Source organism: Ceratotherium simum, chromosome X (assembly GCF_057802395.1).
Source record: "Ceratotherium simum simum isolate JZ-2026a chromosome X, ASM5780239v1, whole genome shotgun sequence".
NCBI classification, from domain to species: Eukaryota; Metazoa; Chordata; class Mammalia; order Perissodactyla; family Rhinocerotidae; genus Ceratotherium; species Ceratotherium simum.
The window spans coordinates 21,681,062-21,702,838 of NC_141940.1; the positions used below are offsets into that span (position 1 = coordinate 21,681,062).

Sequence of the window (21,777 nt, forward strand, 5' to 3'; positions counted from 1 at the left end):
AGCCACGGGGCCGGCGCATGTTCCTTTTTTATAGATATAAAAATAATACTTCGGAAATTCAAATAAAAAAAGAATGTAGAAAGTGAACACTTCTCTCCCTCACTCCCCCAATCCCCCCCACCCCCCTCATAAAGTCAACACTGGTAACCATTTGATGCAGATCCTTCCAGTCTTTATTCTGTGCTTATGTTTTCCTTTTCTTAAATAAAAACGGAATCACCCTATAAATAACGTTTCAGTACTTGTTTTTCCCCTTGATATAGCACTGACTTCTTTTGCAACAAGAAAGTTTGTACCTTATTGGTATAATTTTAAAATTAAAAATTAAAGAATAAAAAATCATGAAGATTTTCCCTGTGTCATTAAATATTTTTCTACAACATCATGTTTAATGGCTGCATGGTATTGTGTGAACGAACCATAAAGTATCTAACTACTTCCCCATCTGTGCTGTTTCCAATGTTACCCTTACAAAGCTGTCACGAATGTCTTTGTGCATGTATCTGTGTGCGCTTCTGTGGCTCTTTCTGTGGCTGGAATCCTAGGGGAGGAATGGCTGGTGAAACAAAGGGTGTGCGCATGATGGAGGTTGGATTGCCCTCCAGAGAACGGGAGCCTCTGAAAGCTTCTTGGGCTTCCTGCTCAACTTCTTCAACCTGTCTGAGCCTCAGTTTCCCCCTCTGTAAAATGGGAAGATGGCGGTACCTACCTCAGGGGGATACCATGAGGATTATATGAGAAAATAAATGCAGAGCGCCTGTTGCCTGGTGCACATGTCAGTGCTCACTAAATGACAGTAATTATTCAGCACCACTGGGGCTTTGAGGCTGTTTGGGCTCCTCCTTGTTTCTTTGGTGAGGATGATGCCCACAGCCACTAAGAGTAGCGGGATGAGTGTGGCTGAGAAGAAAGCCTGGAAGCAGAGTGACCTTGTCTTCACTCTGGTGGCTGCTCTCACTCCAGTTTGCCCTCCCTAATGCAGTTAATGCCGGCAGAAACAAAGGAAGCCAGGGGTCCTTGTCACCATCCCACCTCCAAGGAGATGATTGAGCTTCAGTGGGCACAAGGTGGGTCCCAGGATGAGGTGGACTCAGAGGGAAGGGCCTGCTGAATGCAAATCTTCCCCTCTTGGACCCTGGACAGCCCGCAGTGCAGGCCCTTCCTCACTGGGGTGGAGGTCTTCAAGGCTCTTGTTAAGTGAGTAGTTCTAGGAATGGGAAATGGCTACCCCCACTCTCAGACCCCAGCAAGGCCTGTGGCCACAGGAGCCTGAGATCTGAGGAGGGCTTGTTAGTGGGAAGGGCAGAGCCAGCTAGGGTTTCAAATTGGAGCTTTAGGTCAGCAGGGTCGAGAGCAGTGAGCATCTTCAGGGAAGGGACAGATGGCCCTGAAAGGACAATGGAGGACATTTTGTGGAGTCCAGCTTTGAAGGAGACTGGTCTGCCCCTCACCCAACCCTCTCCCCACAGGAAAGATAACTAGAGACGATAATTTAGTTCTACCTATGTTTATTGCTGCCAACCTATCTCCCTCCACCCCCTTCATATTTACACCCAAACCCTTCCCCAAGCTAGCTTTTACCAAAGTTCCTGGTAGTAGGGCCAGAAGTGTGTCCACTAAGCAGGCAGTCCTAGACATAGTGGGCAGTTTGTCCCTGGGCCAGTGGGCCCTGGGGAAGGGTTACTCTAGGAATTCAGCGCACAGACTTGGTACTGGGGTCAAGGGAGGCCCCCACAAACAGATACTGTCCCTCCCCTTTTGGAGCTCAAGGTACATCAAAATCTTTGGCAAGGCAAAGTAGTCAACTCTCCAGTGTCAAGTTTCCTGCTTTTTTGCTTGTAAGGATGCACACGAGTGCTAAGTCTGGGTCCAGACCTGCATCTGGCTTCTGAGGGGTTGTTCTGTCCTTGGAAGTCAGGTCTGACCATCTGCCATCGGCCTGGGGGGAAGTGTCATTGGAGGGCCCAGGAGTGGAAGAGGAGGGTGCGTATTGTATGAGGTATAGGCATTGTTTTAAGCTGGGGGAAGTTGCAGCTTGACCTGAGTTATGTGGGGAGGTACAGAACGGATGAACAGAAGGAGCCATTTCATTTGGGAGCCCAAGGCCCCTCCAGCCCCCTCAGCAAACCCCACTGTGTCCTGGGCCACAGGTAACAGGAGAGCAGACATTTAATGTCACAGAATGTCAGAGCTGGCAAGGCCCTCAGTAACTATCCATTCTAATCCTGACCAGTCCTAGACCCAGACTGGGGGAGGCACTTGGTTCAAGACACGCAGTGATTTAGTGGCCAAACCTCTAAGAAAGTTAAGAAGAAGGAAAGTAGGAAAGGTACGTGTGGCTTCCTTCCAACCTTATTTAGGGAAATCTGGATTTACCCGTGATCATTTAGGGTCTTTTTAAATGGCCAGCTCTCCTAGGGTTTTGAGACTGACCTGAAACACTGACTTGGCCCCCTTTTCAGTGCACTGTGACAGGGGAAGGTGGTGTGGGGGCAAGGAGGATTTGGAGGCCTTGGTGGTGAGGGACGTGGGCAGGGTGGCCCCTCGGTGTCCCACTTGCTGTGGCCGCGGCCGGGAGTGGGCAGTGCCTGGAAGGGCCGTGCTGTCAGTAGCTGGTGGAGGGAAGGGGCTGGGCAGGTGAAATGTGCCCTTGGGCGGCTCCTCATTCACTCCAGCCAAGCCTGCAGGGCCCTGGCCGGCCTCTGTGGCCCTAGGCGCCCCTGGGAGAGCAGGGCCAGGCTGGGCGCCAGTCCTCCGGCCTGGGCCACCGCGGGAGGCGGGTCCATCCCGCGGCCTTTGCTGCTCGGGCCCAGCCTCGGGCCGCGCCGCCACCTCTGCCTCAAGGCGCCCCGGCCAGGGAGAGGCCGTGCAGCTGCTCCTCGGCGCCTGCCAGCTCCGCCTCATCGCGCCCGCTCTCCGAGCCCTCGAAGCAGCCCGAGTCGCGTGGGATGTCCACCTTGGGTTCCGACACCGTGTGCGCCCCTGGCTCCTGGCTGCTCTCGGTGCCCTCTTCTGCCTCCTCGCTGCCGGCTGCCGGGCGAGGGAGGGAGACAGAACATGGGCGGGGGCGTGGGCCTTAGCTGGGAGAGGCTTCAGAAGCCCCCAGGAGCCCCCGTGCCAGGGTAGGAACCCTGGGAAGTCCACTGCAGGGAGTCCTCCCTCCGGGCACTGCCACCACCCCTGCCCCTCTTGCCCCCCCTGGCTTAGAAGAAGCAGGTGGGAGTGGTTTCCAGGCCAGCTTCCCGGCCAGGAGCTCACACTTCCTCAGCTCTAAGCTAGGAGCCAGGAATCTGCGCTTGAATCCCGGCTCTGTGAGCACCCAGCTTTGAGGCCTCCAGTACATGCCTTACCTTCTCTGGCCTTAAGTCTCCTCTTTGATCCCAAAGGGAGTTGAGCCCAATCATCCCTAAAACCCCTTCTTCCCACAAACTTTGCCTGAGACTGAAATTCAAGTGTGGAAAGTGCCTTCCCACTGCAGAGGGGGCGGGGCAGGGCAGGCCTCCCCTCCCTGGAATAGCAGTGGGCACCAGCCCCCCGTCCTGACCCCACTCACTATCATAGTCCAGCAACAGTTCCGCGGCAGTGAGCAGCTTGGCCCGGTGCTGCGGGTCCATGATGTTCAGCTCATTGAGGTGTGTCTCCCGCAGCTCTTTGAAGTCTTCCAGCGTCTGGTAGCCATTGAGCAGCAGGGTGGACGTGTGCTCCTGTGGGCAGAGACAGGCCACCCAAAGGCCACTTACAAGCCACCCCGGCCTAGGACCCCTCCCTCCCCATATAGCTGACATGCCCTGGTCCCCACCCCTGGGGCAAGTGTGCCTCCCTTGATCCTGGACACTAGTGCAGGTCCCAGCTCAAACCTCCAGGCCAATGCGCTCCAGCAGCTCATGCAGGGTCTTGGGCTTCGGCCTCTTGCCCTTGCTCTGTCGGCGGCTGGGGCGGGCAGGCCCCACAGCCTCCTCGGGCAGCACATCCACGTAGATGAACTTGAAAGAGCCCAGCCTGCCATTGAGCAGTCCCAGCCATGTGCCCACAGGTGGCTTTTCAATGATCTGGATCACATCTCCTTTCTGTGGGAGGAGAGGAGAGCGGAGCAGAGCAGAGCAGGGGAGAGATGAGGGGTGGTCCCTTGGCCTCCACTGACACTGTCCTACCCTGGCTCAGTCCGGCCTCCTTTATGAGTGCAGCCTGCTCGGTTCAGGCAGGGCCCAGATGCCAACCTTACCTGAAGTTTCAGTGAGTCGTGATCATAGGGGCTGGGAGTGAAGTCGGTGTGGACTCGTGCCCGGCCACAGAAGGGCCCTGTGTACTGGGGGGTAGGTGATTCCTCCCCGAAGCTGCCAGAGCCTGGGCTGGGGCTGCAGAGCTCACTGCCTGCAGGAGATGGGGCAGGGAAGAGGGTCACCCTTGTCCCAGGACGGCTGGGGCAGTGCCCAGCAGGGGTCTTCTGGGGGGTCTGGCTAGAAGTCCCGGGGATACATGCTGGGGAAGAAAGCTGGGCTCTGGCAAGTCTCACACTGCAGAAGGGATTCTGACCCATCCCCTTGGCCACCTGTAGGAGCACAGCTTAACCTCTGGGGACCTCAGACATGAAAACAGTTGACAACAGAAGGAGAAATGGCTCACAGTCCAAAGAATGGGAAAATTGGTAGGGCCTCTAGAGACCAACTGGGCCAACACTCCAATGAATAGATAAGGAAAACTGAGGCCAGAAAGGCCAAGTGACTTGCCCAGGGCCTCTCACCTTATAATTGGCAGCACTGGGTCTATTACACTCCAGGTCTCCTGACTCCCGCTCCCGTGCTCCTTCTACCCAGGAAGCCACACCCTGCATTACTATTTTACTTTCTCTACTTAATAAGATTCAGTGTCTAGCTACAACATCACACGGGAACTCAGATGGCCTTTTTCTCTCTGGGAAGGGGAAGATGAAGGGGGTTTTAAATGGCTTTCAGTGGGGGCAGGGAGGTGTCTGTGGAGCCAAAGAAAGAGCGAGGGACTTGGAACTAGCCCAAGGGGCGAGAAAGGCAGTTCGCAGCTGGTCTACAGCCCAGGGCCCACAGTGCCTCCTCCAGGCAGGGCTGCCAGAACCTCCTGTCCAGCCCCATGGACATCTAGAAGATGCCAAGTCATGCCCTGAGCCCAGCAAACCAAAGACTGGGGTCCAAGAGGCTGAGTATTCACAGCTGGAGACCCTGTACCTCCAGCCCCAGCCTGGGATGTCAGAGGTCCAGGGAGCTGTAGCCTCTAGCTCTCCTTGGAAGCGGGTGCTGGGCTGGTCCCACAGGGCAATGGGGCTCTTACTCTGCTCTTGGGCCCCTCCAGGGCCTGGGGACAGCAAGTAGCAGCTCCTCTAGGGCAGACCCAAGTCCAAGACTGGGTCACCTTGGGCAAGTCACTTAACTTCCCTGAGCCTCAGTTTTCACATCAATAAAGTGGAGATGATAGTAGTACTGGCCCCATGAGGTTGCTGTGAAGATTTAACATTAAGAGAGCCAGGAAAATTGCCAGCTGGCAAACTTAAAGGTTAATTTCTCTTACCCCCACCCCGGACAGCCACCTGCATGGCCCTAACTCAATCCTTTTCTGCAGACTCAGCAGGTGTCCCCTCCCCACCCCTACTCACCCGTAGATGCCTGGCGGCTAAGTGCAGGGGGCTCACGCTCCTCCTGCTCAGAAAAGGCCAGGGCCATCTTCTCAGGGCCAGGGCTGTCCAGGCTGCAGTCTGGAGATGTCGGGGAGGCTGAGCCCTCCTCCAGAGTGTCTCCCTGCAGGGGAGGGGAGGCAGGAAGCCCTAAGCAGCCTTGGCTAGGGTGCATATGGGGCAGCCCTGGGCACAGAGGAAATGGGCCTGGGCTTGGTGGAGAACTGGGGCCTGGCCTGAGCCCCAGCTCTGCCACTTCCAAGCTGCACAGCACCCTCTGAGCCCTCATTTCCCCTTCCGTAAATTGGGAATGGCAGTTCTTGCCCTGCCTACCTCACGGAATGAGGCTCAACTGGGGGTGCCGTGTGAACGTGCTTTGTCAGCTTAAAGTGCTGATGCACGCACAGAAAAGGCTGCGGTGCCAGAGCGTGGACTCAGAGCTGCTCCTGGGGCACAGTCGAGCATACAATGGCGCTGGAGAGTCATTACTTTTGACTGTGTTCCTATGTGCCAGGCGTGCCTGTCATTTCATTTAATCCTCAGTTGAGGATAAGTGCTTGATCATCCCGTTTACAGATGAGAAGTAACAGAGGAATGGTCCCCAAGGCCACGCAGAAGCCCACAACCAAGTCGGCCTGACTCCAGAGCTCCTTCACCTGGCCACCTCAGCGCGGTGGTAGTAACTCTCTCACAACTGGATCGCCGGGAATAAAAGCCCTGATCTACAGCACTTGCCAATTCCTGTGCTGTAAATACTCCCCAGCATGGCCAAGGGCAAGCTACCAGCACGACGTCACTGAACGAGCAGCACACTATCATAGGCTATTTCCACCACACAGAGACGATAGATGCAAATCACCTCAAGGGCATACAGAGTAGGGAAAGGTAGTACAAGAATTAGGAAGTGATGAGTTTTGAAGACTGACTGTATTCTCTTCATTTTTAATATAATTTACTTAATTCTAAGTTTATATAATTTAATTTTTAATAACGGTTTTGTTTCACACCTGGCTCACAAAATTCCTGAAAATGTGACCCACTGCTGTCCTGAGCTCCTATGGGCCAGCAGGAGCTGACTCCCGCACACTACTGCCGGGCACCTCCTGCAAGAGCCACGAGCACACCAGACTCACTGTGTGACTTCAGCTACTTGGATGTGCCTGCCCCACAGCTGGCTGTCCCGTCCTCCCTCCCTGGGCTGAAGCCAGCCTTCTCTATTTTCTCTCATAGGGCCCCTCTTCTCTTTGAATCAAGCCTTCCCACTCCCAGGAGTAGTGCCAAGCAAAACTTTGAGGTGGATGAATTGACCTCAGGAGATCTCATTTCCCTTTCAGCTGTTACCTCTGCTCAGGCCTGCTTTCCCTGGAAGCTTCTGTTACCCAGACTTTCGTCCCTCCTCAAGCCTCACCCCTGCTCCCTCAGGACGTGCCTTGCTGCCATGTCCATAGTTGAGAGTGAGCTCCCCTCGCATGTGACCTTCTTTCTCTACTGAAGCAGGCCTTCAGGCATCTCCGCTGAGCACTCGTACTCTGTCAGAGTGGCGCCTGTCCTCCTGTCCCTCCTGTGGATCCCCAGGCCTCACCTGTCCCTCCCCTGGATCCCCAAGCCTCACCATCTCCTCTGACAGGGCCTTCACCATCATCTTGCCCATCTTCCTGTTCATGGTTCGGGAAATCACGGCCCTCCACTTCTTCCCCAGCTTTTTGCCACTCTTCCCAGCTTCTTCCGGGGTAGGGATGCCTGAGTCATCTTCTGGAATCTGTAACAACACAGGAGGAGATGCAGGGATCCTGGTGACCCTGTCTGGTTCCAGGACTTGGGGGCAGAGGCTGGAGAGGTGAGAATGACAGGCCTCCACCCACTTCCCCCCTTAGCCTCAGCCCTGTCCTCAGCCCTATTCATTTGTAATTAATTTGTAATTGAAAAGAATGCAGGTGAGTTCTTGGGGCCCAGAATTTTGGTGGGTGGGAGAGGTGGGCCTTCTGTATTTAAGCAGGCTTTGCCTCAACAATCCTAAAGTCTCCTCTTTACCCTCTTCCCTCCCTCCCCCTCTTCCCCACCCAGGGCCTGTAGCCAGATCCCCCAAGGAGGCTCTGAAACTCACATTATCATCCAGATTAAATTCCTTCTCGCTCACCACGGGGGAGCTGGGTTTGGATTTGGCAAAATCCTTGAAGCTGCTGGAGCGCTGCAGTGAGAGCTGGAAGGAGCAAAGATGTTGCAATCAGTGGGGCTAAAATGGCTGGCTGAGTAGGGAGCTGTTCCCCCATCCCCAACACACATGTGCACACTCCACAGCTGGACAGAGTCACATGTGTCCTGAGGGCCCAGGGCTAATGAGGTGAAGTGCCAAGATGGCCTTGGAGCTACCTGGCTTTATCTTGTTCTTCCATCATAAAGGGACTCTGACACTGGCCACGCAGCAAGGTCCTGAACTCAGGAGGCTCAGGCCTCAGTCAGGCCGCAGACTAAGCCCAGATTACCCCCAATATCTGAAGTTGAGTCCCCAGAACCCCGGAGCGAAAGACTAAATGAGTCACAGTAAATGCTTATCTCCTGGTAGAGAGTCCCTCAGCACGTGCAATAGCATCATCTCTAGATAATAGAGCAAACCCCCCGGCTCTGGCCTCCCATGCTCTGGGCCTGCTCCAAGCACCGTCTCCTGTCACAGTGAATAGCGCCAAACATACTGGGGCCTCCAGCCTGCTGAATCTGTGTCCCAAGAAGAGCAAAACAATCCCCCCAGAAGCCAGCAAGACCTAGCATTACGCTTTCTGGAAAATCACAGTAGAAGCTTATTCAGAGAAGGTGCCCACAGATTTAGGACACGAACAATTGGGGCTAGTTTAGTAAAAAAGAAAGCTTCCATTTTCTCTTTCTTCATCTCAGCTTTTAACCTTGGCCGCTAACGTGATGAGCTGGCCACTGTTGACGTGGGCCGGTGTTTGGACTCTCAGGCCTGACCTATTGTTTGCACCAAGGAGACTGATTTCGGGAAGTGAGCTTTCTGAACTGTACGTGCGTGCACACGCCAAGATAGCAGCCAGAAACCAGAGCCCGGCAGGTAAGGAGGGCAGGCTTTACGCACAAGGAGTGGAGGCTGAGCCTGAATCAAGATCAACAGTCAAGACCAGAGATACACACAGGAACCGGGGTTCACAGATGGCCAGACAGATACAGCGGGAGAGACAGCAGACACCAGAGATAAGGGCTTGAGGAACCAAAGCCCCGAACCCGCACAAAGCCGAAAGTTTCACATCCTCTTTCCTGCGAGAGGGGGGTCCAGCGACAACTCCCCCGGGCAGTGGTAATATCACCTGCGTGCCCCCAACACACACACACACAATTAGCCCCGGCTCCCGGGCACTGCAGTAGAGCACTTTAGTTCTCTTCTCTTGGTGGGTCTGGACCAAAGGCAAGTCAGCAATCAGGGTCAGGGGCCACACCTTCCTAGAGGTCGCAGCAAGCTAGCCGACCAGAAACTAGGTCAGCGGTCAGGCCAAGCAGACACTACCATCATGAGGGCCTCCTGGGTGGGGCACCTGCAACCTCAGGCAGAAAGCTTCTTCTGGGCTATGCTGGGGAGCTGGAAAAGGGGGCTGGGAGTGGGGAGGGGACAGCGTGACCATGGGGTGACCGCGCTGGTTCCCATGCGTCCCCTCCAGCCTCCTTCCTTGGTTTTCCCCACCCACTATTCTTTCCTCTGTTTCTCCCTTTCTTTCCCCTTCTCTCTCCACCTTCCATTTATTTCCTCCTCTTGTATGGCTAGGATGCAGCTGCCTGGATAACTTCCTCCGCTTATTGCCTGGAAAAGAGGGAACAGAGAGAGGGTGGGCACCAGGCTGGCCTGGGCCCAAGGAGGGCAGGCTGGGCTGCTATTTATAGGCCGATGGGGCCTATTGTGGCCCTTTCTCCACCAGCCCTCAGCCTGGACTGCAAGCCAGGAGGCTGAGAGTGGCTCCTGAAGCCCCAGGGACTGGCGAGCCTGGAGAGCAAGGGGGAGGGCCAGTGTGGGGCCGGAAGTGGGCTTTGTTGGGGAAGAGTAAACTCACCACCAGGCTGCCCTCTAATCGCAGTTCTTTCCTTTTCCTGTCATTAATCTGCAGTCTGGGGGCTGGCAGGGGGGGCCTCTGGCTCCCAAGACCTGTGTCAGGGCCCCTCTGTCCCAGCTTTAGCCCAAAGCAGGAGAAACAATCCAAAACGGCCGTGGAGGTGCTGCTGGGACTCGGGCACAGCTGGCCACTCCACAGCCCAGGCACATGGAAAGGACTAGACAAGTTCTTCGGGTGATGACTAAGGGTGAGGGCTGGCCAGAGTGGCCTCAGGGGCAGCCCCAAATATCCTGAATGCCTTTCGGTGACCCTGAAGTGACCTCTCGCCCAGGTATGAGTGGAAATCCTTGAGCCCCTTTGGATTTTGCGCCTGGCCTCCCTTTTTCCTTCTAAGGAGAACATGTGGGCATCTTGGAAAGAACTACTTTTCTGGCATCCAACCTTGCTGAGTCCAACTCTTCAGCAAGTTATTTAACGTCCGCAAACCTCAGTCTCTGTCAGTCGGCAAGGGTTCATATCTTGGTTCTGCCATTGACCAGCTGTGTAAAGCTGGGTGAGTTCCTCAGCTTCTCTGGGCCTCCAGCTGCTCATGGGTAAAATGAAGGCAGGAGCAACCCCTCAGAGAACATCTGTGTGCGCCTAGCCTTTTCTATGACGCCCTCCAGGCTCTTACCCAGGGCATGCCCCGCCTGGAACACTGGCCCCTTCTCTCTGTTAATCGGAGTTTCCCCCCTCCTTCAAAATCCAGTTTAACTGGAAACAACCCAAATGCCCATCAACTGTAGAATGGATCCATGAATTGTGGCAGAGTCGTACAAGGGAATAGCACATAGCAATGAGCTTAGTACAGCTCTCCCAACAATATGGATGAATCTCACAGATACATTGTTGAGCAGAAGGGGCAGCCACCAGAGTATGCTGTATGTTTCCTTGTATAGAAAGTTCAAGCCCCGGCAAAACTAATCCACCACCACAGCCCCATCTTACATACCCACTGCCCAGCTGAGGAGACTGAGACTTGGAAAACTGAAGTGTCTTAGGCAGCGTTACACAGCTGGTAGCAGCAAGAGCAGGGTTCGAACCCAGGTCTGTGCATGTTGCTGTGCTTAGAGTTCATGAAGTCGCCCCCCAGTATAGAAATGTATTGGGTGCAATGGCGACGGTGGTGGTGTTCAGAGGGAACTACCAGGAGAGCAGGTGGGAGCATGGAGGAGGAAGGGCTCAGGAAGGCTTCATGGGGGAGGCAGCACATTTGAGCTGGGCCATGCAGGAAAGCCAGGATTTCTCCAGGTGGAGCTGGGAGATGTTTGAACAAGAGTGAGAGTTAGGGATGTTCGAGCAGCGATGGAATGGTGAGTATGCCAGGGTATGTGGTGGGAGGTGGAGTAGAAAAGGCCATGGAAGACCCTGCCAGCCAGGCCAAGAAACTTGGGCATTAGCCTGTGGACAAAAAGGAGCCACTGGAAATATGAGGTGCATGCTGGTGGGAGTGTCACGCTAGAGGTATGCTGTAGGAAGGGAGCCTGGGAGAAGCAGTGTGCTGGGATTCGGGGAGAGAGGGGCAGGGAGAGACAGGAAGGAGGGAACAGTTGAGCACTGGAATAGCAGCATAGATTCCTCTCCACTTCACCTGGCAGGAGGTCCGGGGTGTGGTGGAAAGTAGGGGTGTGGTGGGGTAAGACCATCCTTAAGGGAGGCAGGTCCCAGGACTAATCCCTTTCCACTTCCTACACTCCAACGCTGGCCTTTGGGCAAACTCAGATCAAAGGGAGTACAGAGGGAGATCTTGAAGGAGGCCAAGTCGCCAAAGGGAAGCCAAGGGGTATGTCTCCCTGCTCCTCGCCATCTGGGGCCTCCGCAATCCTTCATGATGTATAGCAGGTGCCACATCCTGACCCCACCATCCCAGAGGACGTGTTCCTGCTTCTGCTTTGCTGCCTGGAAGGTCACTCAATCCACAGCCATCTGGGTCTGCCCTGCAGAGCTCTCCTACTGACGGGTTGAGTCTTTTATGCTCATCAGAATCTTCTAGTGCTTTTGCGATCAGTAGGGGGATGAGAGGGTAGAGGGAGAAGGGGTTAAGACTCTGGAGACTGACTAATCTTGGCTGGGATCCCTGCTCTGCAGCTTACTAGCTGTGTGACCTTGGGTGAGTAACTTCACCTCTAAGGCTCAGTCATTAAATGGGGACGCAGACAATAGCTGCCCCTCCCTTACAAGGCTGTCGTGAGGCATCACTGAGCCAGGAGATGCATAAAGTGCACAGCACAGTGCCAGGCACCGGAGGAGCCCACACTCAGTGCCGACTCCTAGCGCTATTAAGTTTTGTTTTCTCCACTTCAGGGCGGGCCGACCGAGGCTCGTTCTATGCCGTGTGCTCCCCTCCCCCGCCCACGCCTACAGCACGCACCCCCTCGTGTGCACATTCACACACAGGACAGAGCGCTCTTCCATTTATTGTCCCAGGTGATCCATGCAACCTCCTGGTCGGCAGACCAGGAGCTATCCCCTTTTTCTGAGAGGAGGAAACTGAGGCCCAAAGAAGGTCAATGAACTGTCCAAGGTCCTCCCGCTAGAAGCTGTAGGATTCCAACTCTGCTTGCCTGTTCCTGCTCAGAACACTTTCTATTTGGAAGGCCCGGGAGGAGGAGCAGGGGCAGGAGCAGGGCCAGGAGCTCCCTTGTCTTTGTGCTTTCCCCTCCACCATGTCACGTTGGCTTCTGAGGGGAAGGGGCTTGCCCAAGGTCACAGTGCTGGAGCCGAGCCACTGCCCCCAGGCCTGGGGAAGATGCTGTCTCCACCTTCTGGAAGCTTGGCTTTTCTAAGGGCACTTCCATGGTGTGGGGCTTGGAGAATGGCCCTGGAGGCTGGCCCAGGCTCTGGCAAGGCTGAGGTAGGGTTTGCCTGGACGGAGCTCCTCCAGAGGACATGGACCTCAGAGTGCCACATGGACCTTGCTTCTCTTGGGAGAGACCTGGGGGAAATCCCAGAGGCCCAGCCACCAAACACAGAATCTGGATAATGGAAGCCAGGAAAGAAGACGGGGATTTTTGGCTTCTGTGTGCCACCAGGTACCTCCGCCTGAGGTGGCACAAGGTCCCAGTGTCAAAGTATCAGCTCTTTCTCAGACTCTTTCCTCCAGCTCAGCTCCCCTGTGGTTTGGGGCCCAGCAGTGTCTAGAACAGTCTCTGCTTCCCACCCCCATGAGCCGGAGAGCAAGGGGAAGTGGACCTGCTCGCCACGGAGTAGCAACCAATGGCAAGTCTGCTGGGCTTAGCACTGTGCAGGGCTTGGATGGGGGTGACAGAGCCTGTGGGAAGACTCATGAATCTCCCCCCCTCCGCCCACCTCCACTGCGACCTTAGAAAAGCAGCTGGGGTGGGGAGAGTACAGCCGGAAGTGGCAGCCTAACCCAGGCCCCGAGATGGGGCAGGATGCACACCCCAGTGCCCTGAGGCTCATCTTCTCAGCTGGCTCAGCCTTTGCCTGGGAGCTGCTCCCCTAACAAGGGGGCTCCCCCACAGGGCACCTGGGCTGAGCTCCAGGGGAAACCAGCAGGGCACGGCAAGGGCCTGGAGACCCCCAACTTTGGCCTGAGGGTAGGCCTGGGCCTCTCGGACCTGGTCCAGGCCTGCTTTGGGATGGTCCCAGGATCCCACTGGATGTGTAGGATGTACTTGCTGATTGCCTGGGAGAATCCTACAATTAGATCGAAGAATTAAGTCTGGAAATCCTCAAATCCAACCAGAGAAACCTAGGTCTGGCAGAGCCTTCAAGGAATCTCCTAGTCCGGCCTCTGCTCCAGGAAGATGAACACCTCAGCTGTCCATGACAGCTCCTGTTCTTCCTGGCCTTTAAAATCCCCCCACTGAAATTTTCTTCCTCAGCCCTCACTCCTACACTCCATCTCACCAGCTTCATTTCTCAGTCATCACAAATAATTTCTCCCCACCTGGGAAGAACCTGTATGCCCCCTGCATCTCACTGCAGGCTTGGAGGCCCTTTTCCTGAGTCTGGAAATCACCTCAGGCCCCATCTCCAGATTGGCCCCATCTCCAGTGGGCTGCAACAGAGCTGAGCCAAGTGGGCAGAGTCCAGGCTACGGCCAGAGGGCGGGGGCCCCGCGAGTATAAAGTCTCCTAGCTGGGTGGCCCAGTGTGGCCCTTTGAGTGAGATGGTTCCTGAGAGGCCATGCTCAGGCAGAAGTGGTGGCAGGACCAGCAGAGGCGAGAGAGAATTAAGTCCAGTCTTAGGAGTCAACTCGAGAATTGTATTTTGTAAGTCTTGAATTCTAGTCTAGGATTCTAGCCTCCAATTTTAGGTCTCTATCCCATCATTGTCGGGTACTTCTAAGAGTCTATTCTGTAACTCCATTTCTCCAGAATTTTGAAAGTCTCTTCTGTACTCCTGTTACTCTAGTAAACTTGTAAACTTGTTCCACTGCCCTTGGGAGAATGGCCCTCGCCTACAGACTCAACATACGGTCTTTGGCTCGTCCCACTTCTAAGAGTCCTGGAGGGGATGGGTTGAGAGAGCAGAGGGAAGGAAGAAGTGAGTTCCCAGAGATGTTCCTCACCTTTTTCTTCTGAGTGGGCTCCTTCTCACTGGCATTGGAGGGCTTACGACGCAACATGGTCCTCTACCCTGGTGACGTGCTGTCCCTGCTCTCCTAGGTGTCGCGATGCGGAGGCCTCTTGTTCAGCCTCACCAGCACCGTCCAAGGGCACGGCATGGACCGAGCCTCTGGCTGCCACTCTGACTGCTGTAGTGGCAGCTTGGGGGTGCGGGCCATGGACACCCGGCGGCAGCAGAGTACAGGAAGCCCTGCCCACGTGACCTACTCTTACTGCAATCGCAGCCCCTGCTGGCCCCTAGGGAGGAAGGAAGTCCCAGCTTCAGTCTCCAGAGATTCTAATGCAGACAGCTCTTGGGTTGAACAAGCAGAGAAAAGTCCCTACCCTGCCATTTCATGTCAATCATCACCAGTCCTTCTGCTCTAGGACTGTGGTGGCCTATCAATCTGACATTATATGGCCTACTCAAGCCTGTTATCTCACCAACCAGAATCCTGAAACCGGAAGTTGGACCGTCTCTCTGCCTGTTGGGCCAATGCTCCCCGTCACCTTGCATCACCAAGGTCATCACTGCCATCGCTACCACTACTATCACCCCTACAACCATCACTCCTATTTATAGCCATCACCTTACAGCCATCACCCCTACAACCATCACCCCTGCGGTCATCCTCGCTGCCATGAGCACACCTACAGCCATCATCACTACAGCAACTGACCCTACAGCCAATACCCTCAGCCATCACCCCTACAGCCATCATCATTGCCACTATCACCCTTACAACCCTCATCCTCACAGCTGTCACCCTTATGGACATTACAGCCAGTCACCCCCACAAAACACTCTTACCCCTACAACCACCATCCCTACAGTCATCACCCCTGCAGCCAACACCTTATAGCCATCACCCCTGCAACAATCACCCCTGCAGTCATCCCCACTGCCATCAACACCACCACAGCCATCATCGCTAGAGCAACCACCCCTACAGTCAACACCCCTCAGCCATCTGCCTCTACCAACCCCACCACTGCCACTATGACCCACACAGCATCATCCTTACAGCCATCACCCTTACAGACACTATCATTAGAGTCAGTCAGCCCCACTGATGCCCTCACCCTTACAACCATAGCTCCTACAGCCATCACCTCTCAGTCATCACCCTACAGCCATCATCCCACTACCAGCAATACACCTACAGCCAGCCTCACCTGAGCAGTCACTTCTAGGTCAACACCCCATCACCCATATATTTATCACCACCACAGCCATCACCATGAAAAAAAAAAGCATTTGTGAACAGTTCCACACCACCAGCAAATGTCCCATTCACCAGGCATTTCTTGGATGCCTACGTGCTGAGTTTAGACTATTCATCTTGTGGGTTATATGTGGCAGATATTTTAATAACTTTAATGACTTATTGTTATTATAAAAGCAATTCATTTTCATCATAAACAATTCAGCAAACAGATAAAAAATTTCAAACAACTCTCCATAATTATCTTCCATACTGTTTAGATGAATATCCTTCTCTGTTTTTGAGCAGTTAACTACCTCTCTGTCTCCCTCTCTCTATATATGTGTATTTTTTACAAAAATCATACTGCACACCAAGCAGAGCAGTGGTTTGGGGGGATGGGAAAGGGAGGGAGAGATTGGGAGGGGCACAAGGACACTTTTGGGGTAATGGATATGTTCACTAACTTGATTATGGTGATGATTTTATGGGTGTATATATGTCAAAACTCAGCAAATTGTACACTTTTAAAATGTGCAGTTTATTGTAGGTCAATTACACCTAAATAAAGCTATTTTAAAATTTTTAAAAATTAAAAAAAGTCACACTTCACAAACTGTGTTGGTTTCTGCTTGTCACACTGAACACAGTATCACGATTTTCTCATGCTATGAAATATTCTTTAACTATGCAACTTGTAATGGCCGCCGAGCAGCCCATTGTGTGAAAGTACCATGAGTATTTCACCAGGCCCCTACCAATGAACTTAGGGTGGCTTAATTTTTTAATTCTTCGTTGAAAATCCTTAAGGTAAATATTCACATCCACGAGTTTTTCCTTAGGATAACTTCCAGAAGGGGAATCCTGGGGTAAAAGGTGGGCATCTTTTTAAGGCTTTCCACTCTGTGGCACTTGTGAAATCCTGGGCCGGCACTCCTCTGTTCCCAAGATGTTCTCGTGACTTCTCCCCCCCCACCCCCCAGCCTGCCCCACGCCTTTCGACCATCCCTCCATCGTCTGAGTGAGCTCAGAAAAGACAAGGTCCTTTTCCCCCAAGCTGAAACCATACTTCTTTGGCTCGGTCCTACTCAGCCTGTCAGGCAGACTCCTGAAAAGATCAGCGCCTCCAGCTCGCTTCCCTCCCCACCAGCCTGAGCTTTCCAGCCTGAAAGCCCCTCCCAGGCCGCCCAGGGACGCGAGCGCGGTAACTGCTGCGGCTTCGCTGCGTGGGAAGGAGCCTGGCAGCGAAGCGCGGCACCCAGCGGGCCTTTGGCGCCCGGCGTGATCAAGGGCGGGAGGGTAGCCCCACGGGGTGCTAGGTGGGGGACGCTGCTGCAGGGGCTGGGGGCACCTGGGACTCGAGTGGCCGGGAGCGACCAGGGAGGGAGCCGCTCGCAGAACCTTCTGGGCCTGCGCCGCGACGGCGCGTCCAGGCCCGGCACGCAGGATATGCCCCACTTCCTGTTTGTCAGCCCCGGCAGCGAGCCGAGCTCGCACACTAACCGCAGAGCCTTCAAAGGCAGCCAGCTAACCGGGGCGGTCGGTCGCCGAGGCCTGGGAAAAGGCGGAGAAGCGGGGGTGAGGGGACCTCGGAGAGAAGTACAGAGAGGCGACCTCAGGACAGAAGGGAGCGAGTGTTTTCAGCCCCGCCCTTCTGTCTCCTTTTCAGATCTGTCTCCTCTGGCCAGCAGCTCCCATTCTGGGAGTCCAGGGCGCCCCATCCGGGCTTGCCTTCCCCCGACTTTTCTCTCCCAGCAGGTTGCCTTGGCCCAAGTCCCATGAGGTCAGGCCCCAGCTGGCTAATGGGCCCTAAACACTTTTTAATAGGTTTCCCTTCTGGGCAACACATTTGCATTTTATAGGTTCTGTTCCAGGTACACACAGCCCTCAGCTAAAGAAGTGATCCAGGTCAGTAGTTCGGTGAACAAGGCCACCTAAAACTTGATAGTGGGCTGGCAGACAGGATCTCCGGAGCTAGCTGTGGGCAGAGCCTTGGGCTATGCACTTTGAGGAGATGTGAGACAAATAGCCGTCAAGGTCCGTTGCACCTGGGAGTTTACATCCTAGGTGGGGCAGCAAACTTACATTGGCCGAGCACTTGTTCTTTGTCAAGCATTACATTAATCCTGCCACAACCTCCCCCCACCTCCCGGTAAATAGATTACATTGGGATTATTATCTCAAAGATGTGCCCAGTATAAGCGTGGGGCAGGAGAGCCTCGAGGTAGCAGCAGTATTATGGGATGTGTGTGTGTTGGGGGGGTCCACTGACAGCGTCTGAACCCTCAGAGGGTGGGCACAGGGCTGCCAAAGACACAAAGGTCATCGTAGGCTGCATTCACATAGAGCAGCCCCATACATGAACTCCCCAAGAGATTCGAGTTTCGTAGAAGATCATGTGTGGGATTTGGGGGCAGGTGGGACCCAGACATGTGCGAAAGCATCCCTCACTTTCCGAGTGGGTACAATCCTGATTTGAGAGAGTAAGAGTTTGGATAGTGAGGGATATCTGTATTTCGAAAAACTTCCCAAATGATTCTTATTCTCATGTCTCCCCACCACACACACACATCCGGTTGAAAATAATAACACTATGCGGCAGATGGTGGGCTCTACAACAACCCTATGGGGCAGGCACCATTGTTATGCCCATTTTCCAGGGAGGAAGCTGAGGTTCACAGGGGTTCATCAAACTAAGACGACACAGTCAGAAAGTGGCAGGAGCTGAGTGTTAAACAAAGCTTTGGTCTTGGTCCAAGGCCCACGCTATTAGCCAGTAGGTTCAGTGCATCTGATGCAGAGTTCCTGAATGAGGCGGTGAGAGAATTGGCACCCTACGCTGGTTCAGGTGCCATTGGGCCACCTTGAAGCAGGCCCAGAGAGGAGTGAAGAGGAGGGGGAGGGCATCTGGAAGTCGCATCATATGCACAACAGCTGGATAGCTAAGGCTGATTAAGTGGGGGTGGTCTATAGGGGGGCCCTTGTCAACCTGGGGGTACTCAACACCTGCAACAGTATTTGGCTTAGAGGGTTGGAGTGGGGAACTAAGTTGACTTCAAACAACTGTCATGTAGGGGAGAGGGATGGGTTCCGGGTGGCCAGGAATGATGGGGAACAGATAAATGGAAGGTTTGGGTTCATTCCAAGGAAGACATTTTTGATGTTCAGATGGTACTAGTTCAGCTCTGGTAAGTAGTGAGCTTCCTAACTCTAGAAATGTTCAAGCAGAGACCACATAGTCTCTTGGAAATATCTGGACATTTCCAAGGTGAAGTCCACCTTGGTAGCCCGACCTGTTAGCAGATTTCATGGTGGTAATCTTGGGCGGGGAGGGCGAGAAGAGCAGAAGTGCAGGTGGCAGAAGGAGGGCAGAGGAGAGCAAGGGCCCCGGGCAGGCTCATGCACACAGACCATACACATGGAGCCTACAGCTCTGGGAACGCTGGGGAGCCGCTGGCAACAGGGGCTGATGGGAGAGAAAGACAGTCATCTCTGAATCTCTGAACTCGTGATAAGGTCTTGGTTTAAAAACAAAAAACACCTGCAGGTAGCTCTGACAATTACCATCAGGAGAGGAGGCTGGGCTTTGGTGCTCAGATAAAAACACACTCACACTCACTGCAGGGCCTTTCTGTGGGCGACTGGGAGGGCCTGGGCTGCTCTGCCTAGGACTCTGTCCCAAGGTTACAAAGACAGAGGCTGCTGAGCAGTCTAGGGGACAATTGTCTAGGGTTTTGGGAAGAAGGGAGCAGGAGAACACCTCCCAGAAATGGAGTCAGGTAGAACTGGATTCAAATCGCCATACGTCACCTGCTGGCCGCATGGCCTCGGGCAAGTGAGCTTGGGCACTGAGCTCCAGTGAAGACGGTAACAGTGATAATGCGGACCGTGCTCGCAGGGAAGAGTGGTGGGGTGTGCATGGGTATGTGCGTGTGCGTGTGTATGTGTGAGAGTAACCAGTTAACAGATGAGACATACAGAGAGTGCTCTCAGCCCAGCACCCAGCTCATGGAGAGTTTGGTACCTGGTGGGTAACTGTGCATCAGTTCACTCCAGGCTCCACACGGAGTTTCTCCTCTTGCCTCGGCACCCGCTTCTACATCTCATCTGGGCCCCATCTGAATCTCTGCTACAAGGCCCTGTGGCCCATATCCTGTGTGTCTCCACCTTGTCAAGGGCAGGGTCCCTCAGCCCAAGCTATTGTAGAACACAGAAGGTGTGACAAGCAAGAGGGCCTAGAACTACTTGGGACCGCTGGCAGGGAAATGAGCTTTTCAGCTTCATGGCCTTGCCATGGACCACTGGGGCTTTCTCAACCACCCATCCTACCCCACTTGAGCTGCTTGCTCAGTTCCTGTTTCACAAAGAAACAAGGAAGTGAGGAGATGGGTCAGCCTCAGGGCCAGGGCTGGTGGAGCGGGGTTGGGGAGCGCCTCCCACTCCCAGCCGAGAGGGCCTTGGAGGGCAGGGATGGACAGGGAGGAAACGGTTGCTATTGAATCTTTCATATTTCTATTATTTTTTTTCTGACGCCAAGAGTACCCAACCACTGATTTGAGGAAGTGCCCAGTGAGTTGGTAAAATTCACTGCTGACGTGGGCTAGCTGGGTGAAGAGTAGCCAGCCCCACCCCTTCCATGGTCCCGGCCCATGAAGAGCTGGAGCCAGCTGGCTGGCCAATGAGCGAGGAATGACTTATAGTTTTCAACTTTGTGTATGCATGTATGGATGTATGTATCATCTTACCCACGCTCTTTCCTATTCCAAAAAAGATTTAAAGCATCAAGAAATGTAGCTCAGTCCCATCATCACCACTGTTGTCACAGCTGTGTGACCTCAAACAGGGCTCCTTGGGCCTCAGTTTGCTCATTAGAGGCAGTAAGGGAGCGACAGAAGTGCACACTGAAAGCGAGAGAGGGGCCAGCCCAGAGCTGAGTCAAGATGCTGGGGATTTAATCCTACCTCTGACCCCAACTGCTGTGTGACCTTGGGCAAGTCCCTTCCCTTTTCTGGGCTGCTTTTGCAGTGTTCCCATCTGTATACTGAAGGGGTTGAAGTGGCTTTTTGTTTGTTTGTTTGGTCATGGGGTTCCTAGTCAGGGACGGCTATGGGATTTTCAGGGCCTGGTACAAAATGAAAATGCAGGGCCGCTTGTTCAAAAATTATTAAAAATTTCCAGATGGCGACAGTGGAGCGTTAAACCAAGCATGGGGCTCTTCTAAGCACAAGGCCCTGCGTGACTGACTGCACAGGTTGATCCCCTAGAAGTTGGCCTCGCCACTGCTTTCAATACAATTTTATGGGAAGCCCATACGGGCTGCTTTTGGGTGGAGCTCTGCTTTCTGCGGCAGCCCTTGTGGCATTTCTGAGGAACCTCAGGCTCCAGGGAGCATAGCTGGAAAAACACAAATGAGATACTTGCTCAAAAGTCTGTCTAGTATTGATGCTTTATATATAAAATTTGAGTCCCAAACCTTTTCCTTACCTACCTCCAAAGGTGAGGCAAGAAACTCATGCTGGGCGAGTAATGGCATCATCATCTCTCATCTGTGTGGCTTCCTGGCTGACAGAGTGCTGGCACATCCAGTTCTTATGGGCCCCTCACTCTAACCTCATGAAGAAGGCGGTAGTATACAGAAGGGATAATTGAAGACCAGAGAGGTGAAGTGACTTGCCCAAGGCCACACTTCTGGCACAGCTGGGACTAGAACCCTAGACTCCTAACTCCTAGGAGAAGGGGCTTTTCCACATGGCCCGCTCCACAGTAGCAATCAGCATGGGGGAGGAGCTTCGTAAGCCCTATCCTCCAGCATGAAAACAAAGGACCAGAACCCAAGGAGGCATTTATTTCTCTTCAATTCCTAATGATGTCTCAAGTGCCCCTGCATCTGTTAGCCTTGCCCTGTGTGCCCTGAATGTTTCCCTGCCTGATCCAGAGTGAAGCCCTTAAAGCAGGACGCTCAGCGTGCGTGCCCTCTGGGGCCCAGGAAGGGAGGAGCTGGGGTGGCAGTGGGCCTCTCTGCAGCCATGCTTCTGGGCTGGGGTTCTCAATCCCAAGATGGTGGATTGGAAGAGGGGGTTAAGTTATGAGGAGGAGACGAGGTGGAGCCCTGGGTCTTGCACTGAAGGGAGGAAAGGGGAGTGTGTGAGCTTCCCTGGGCTGAAAGGGCTGCGAGTGGGTCTTGGTCAGGCACCCCACGTCTTCCTGCTGCCCATGGCCTGCAGGAACCCCAGGAGCAAGCGTCAGGGCTCCAAAGTAAAGGCCTC

At 54.1% G+C, this 21,777-nt stretch overlaps 1 protein-coding gene across 1 annotated transcript; it reads right to left on the reverse strand.

The window, feature by feature from the left end:
• Nucleotides 1–1,376: 1,376 nt before the first annotated feature.
• On the reverse strand, nt 1,377–14,503 carry SASH3 (SAM and SH3 domain containing 3). The gene is made up of 8 exons (XM_014792800.2): nt 14,270–14,503; nt 7,746–7,841; nt 7,254–7,400; nt 5,624–5,765; nt 4,223–4,371; nt 3,858–4,067; nt 3,554–3,704; nt 1,377–3,030 (listed from the first exon to the last, which is right to left on the reverse strand). Exons 1-8 carry the CDS (start codon nt 14,324–14,326, stop codon nt 2,840–2,842), a joined length of 1,143 nt encoding a protein of 380 aa, XP_014648286.2. The 5' UTR covers nt 14,327–14,503; the 3' UTR covers nt 1,377–2,839.
• Nucleotides 14,504–21,777: the final 7,274 nt, after the last annotated feature.

Bases quoted from the DNA above. Each gene is read 5' to 3' on its own strand.
- SASH3 (XM_014792800.2), bottom strand. From the start codon at position 14,326: ATGTTGCGTCGTAAGCCCTCCAATGCCAGTGAGAAGGAGCCCACTCAG. The intron at 3,705-3,857 runs GTTTGAGCTGGG...CTCTGCCCACAG, and splicing joins TGGAGCGCATTGGCCTGGAG to GAGCACACGTCCACCCTGCT. The intron at 3,031-3,553 runs GTGAGTGGGGTC...CTCGCCCGGCAG, and splicing joins ACTGTTGCTGGACTATGATA to CCGGCAGCGAGGAGGCAGAA.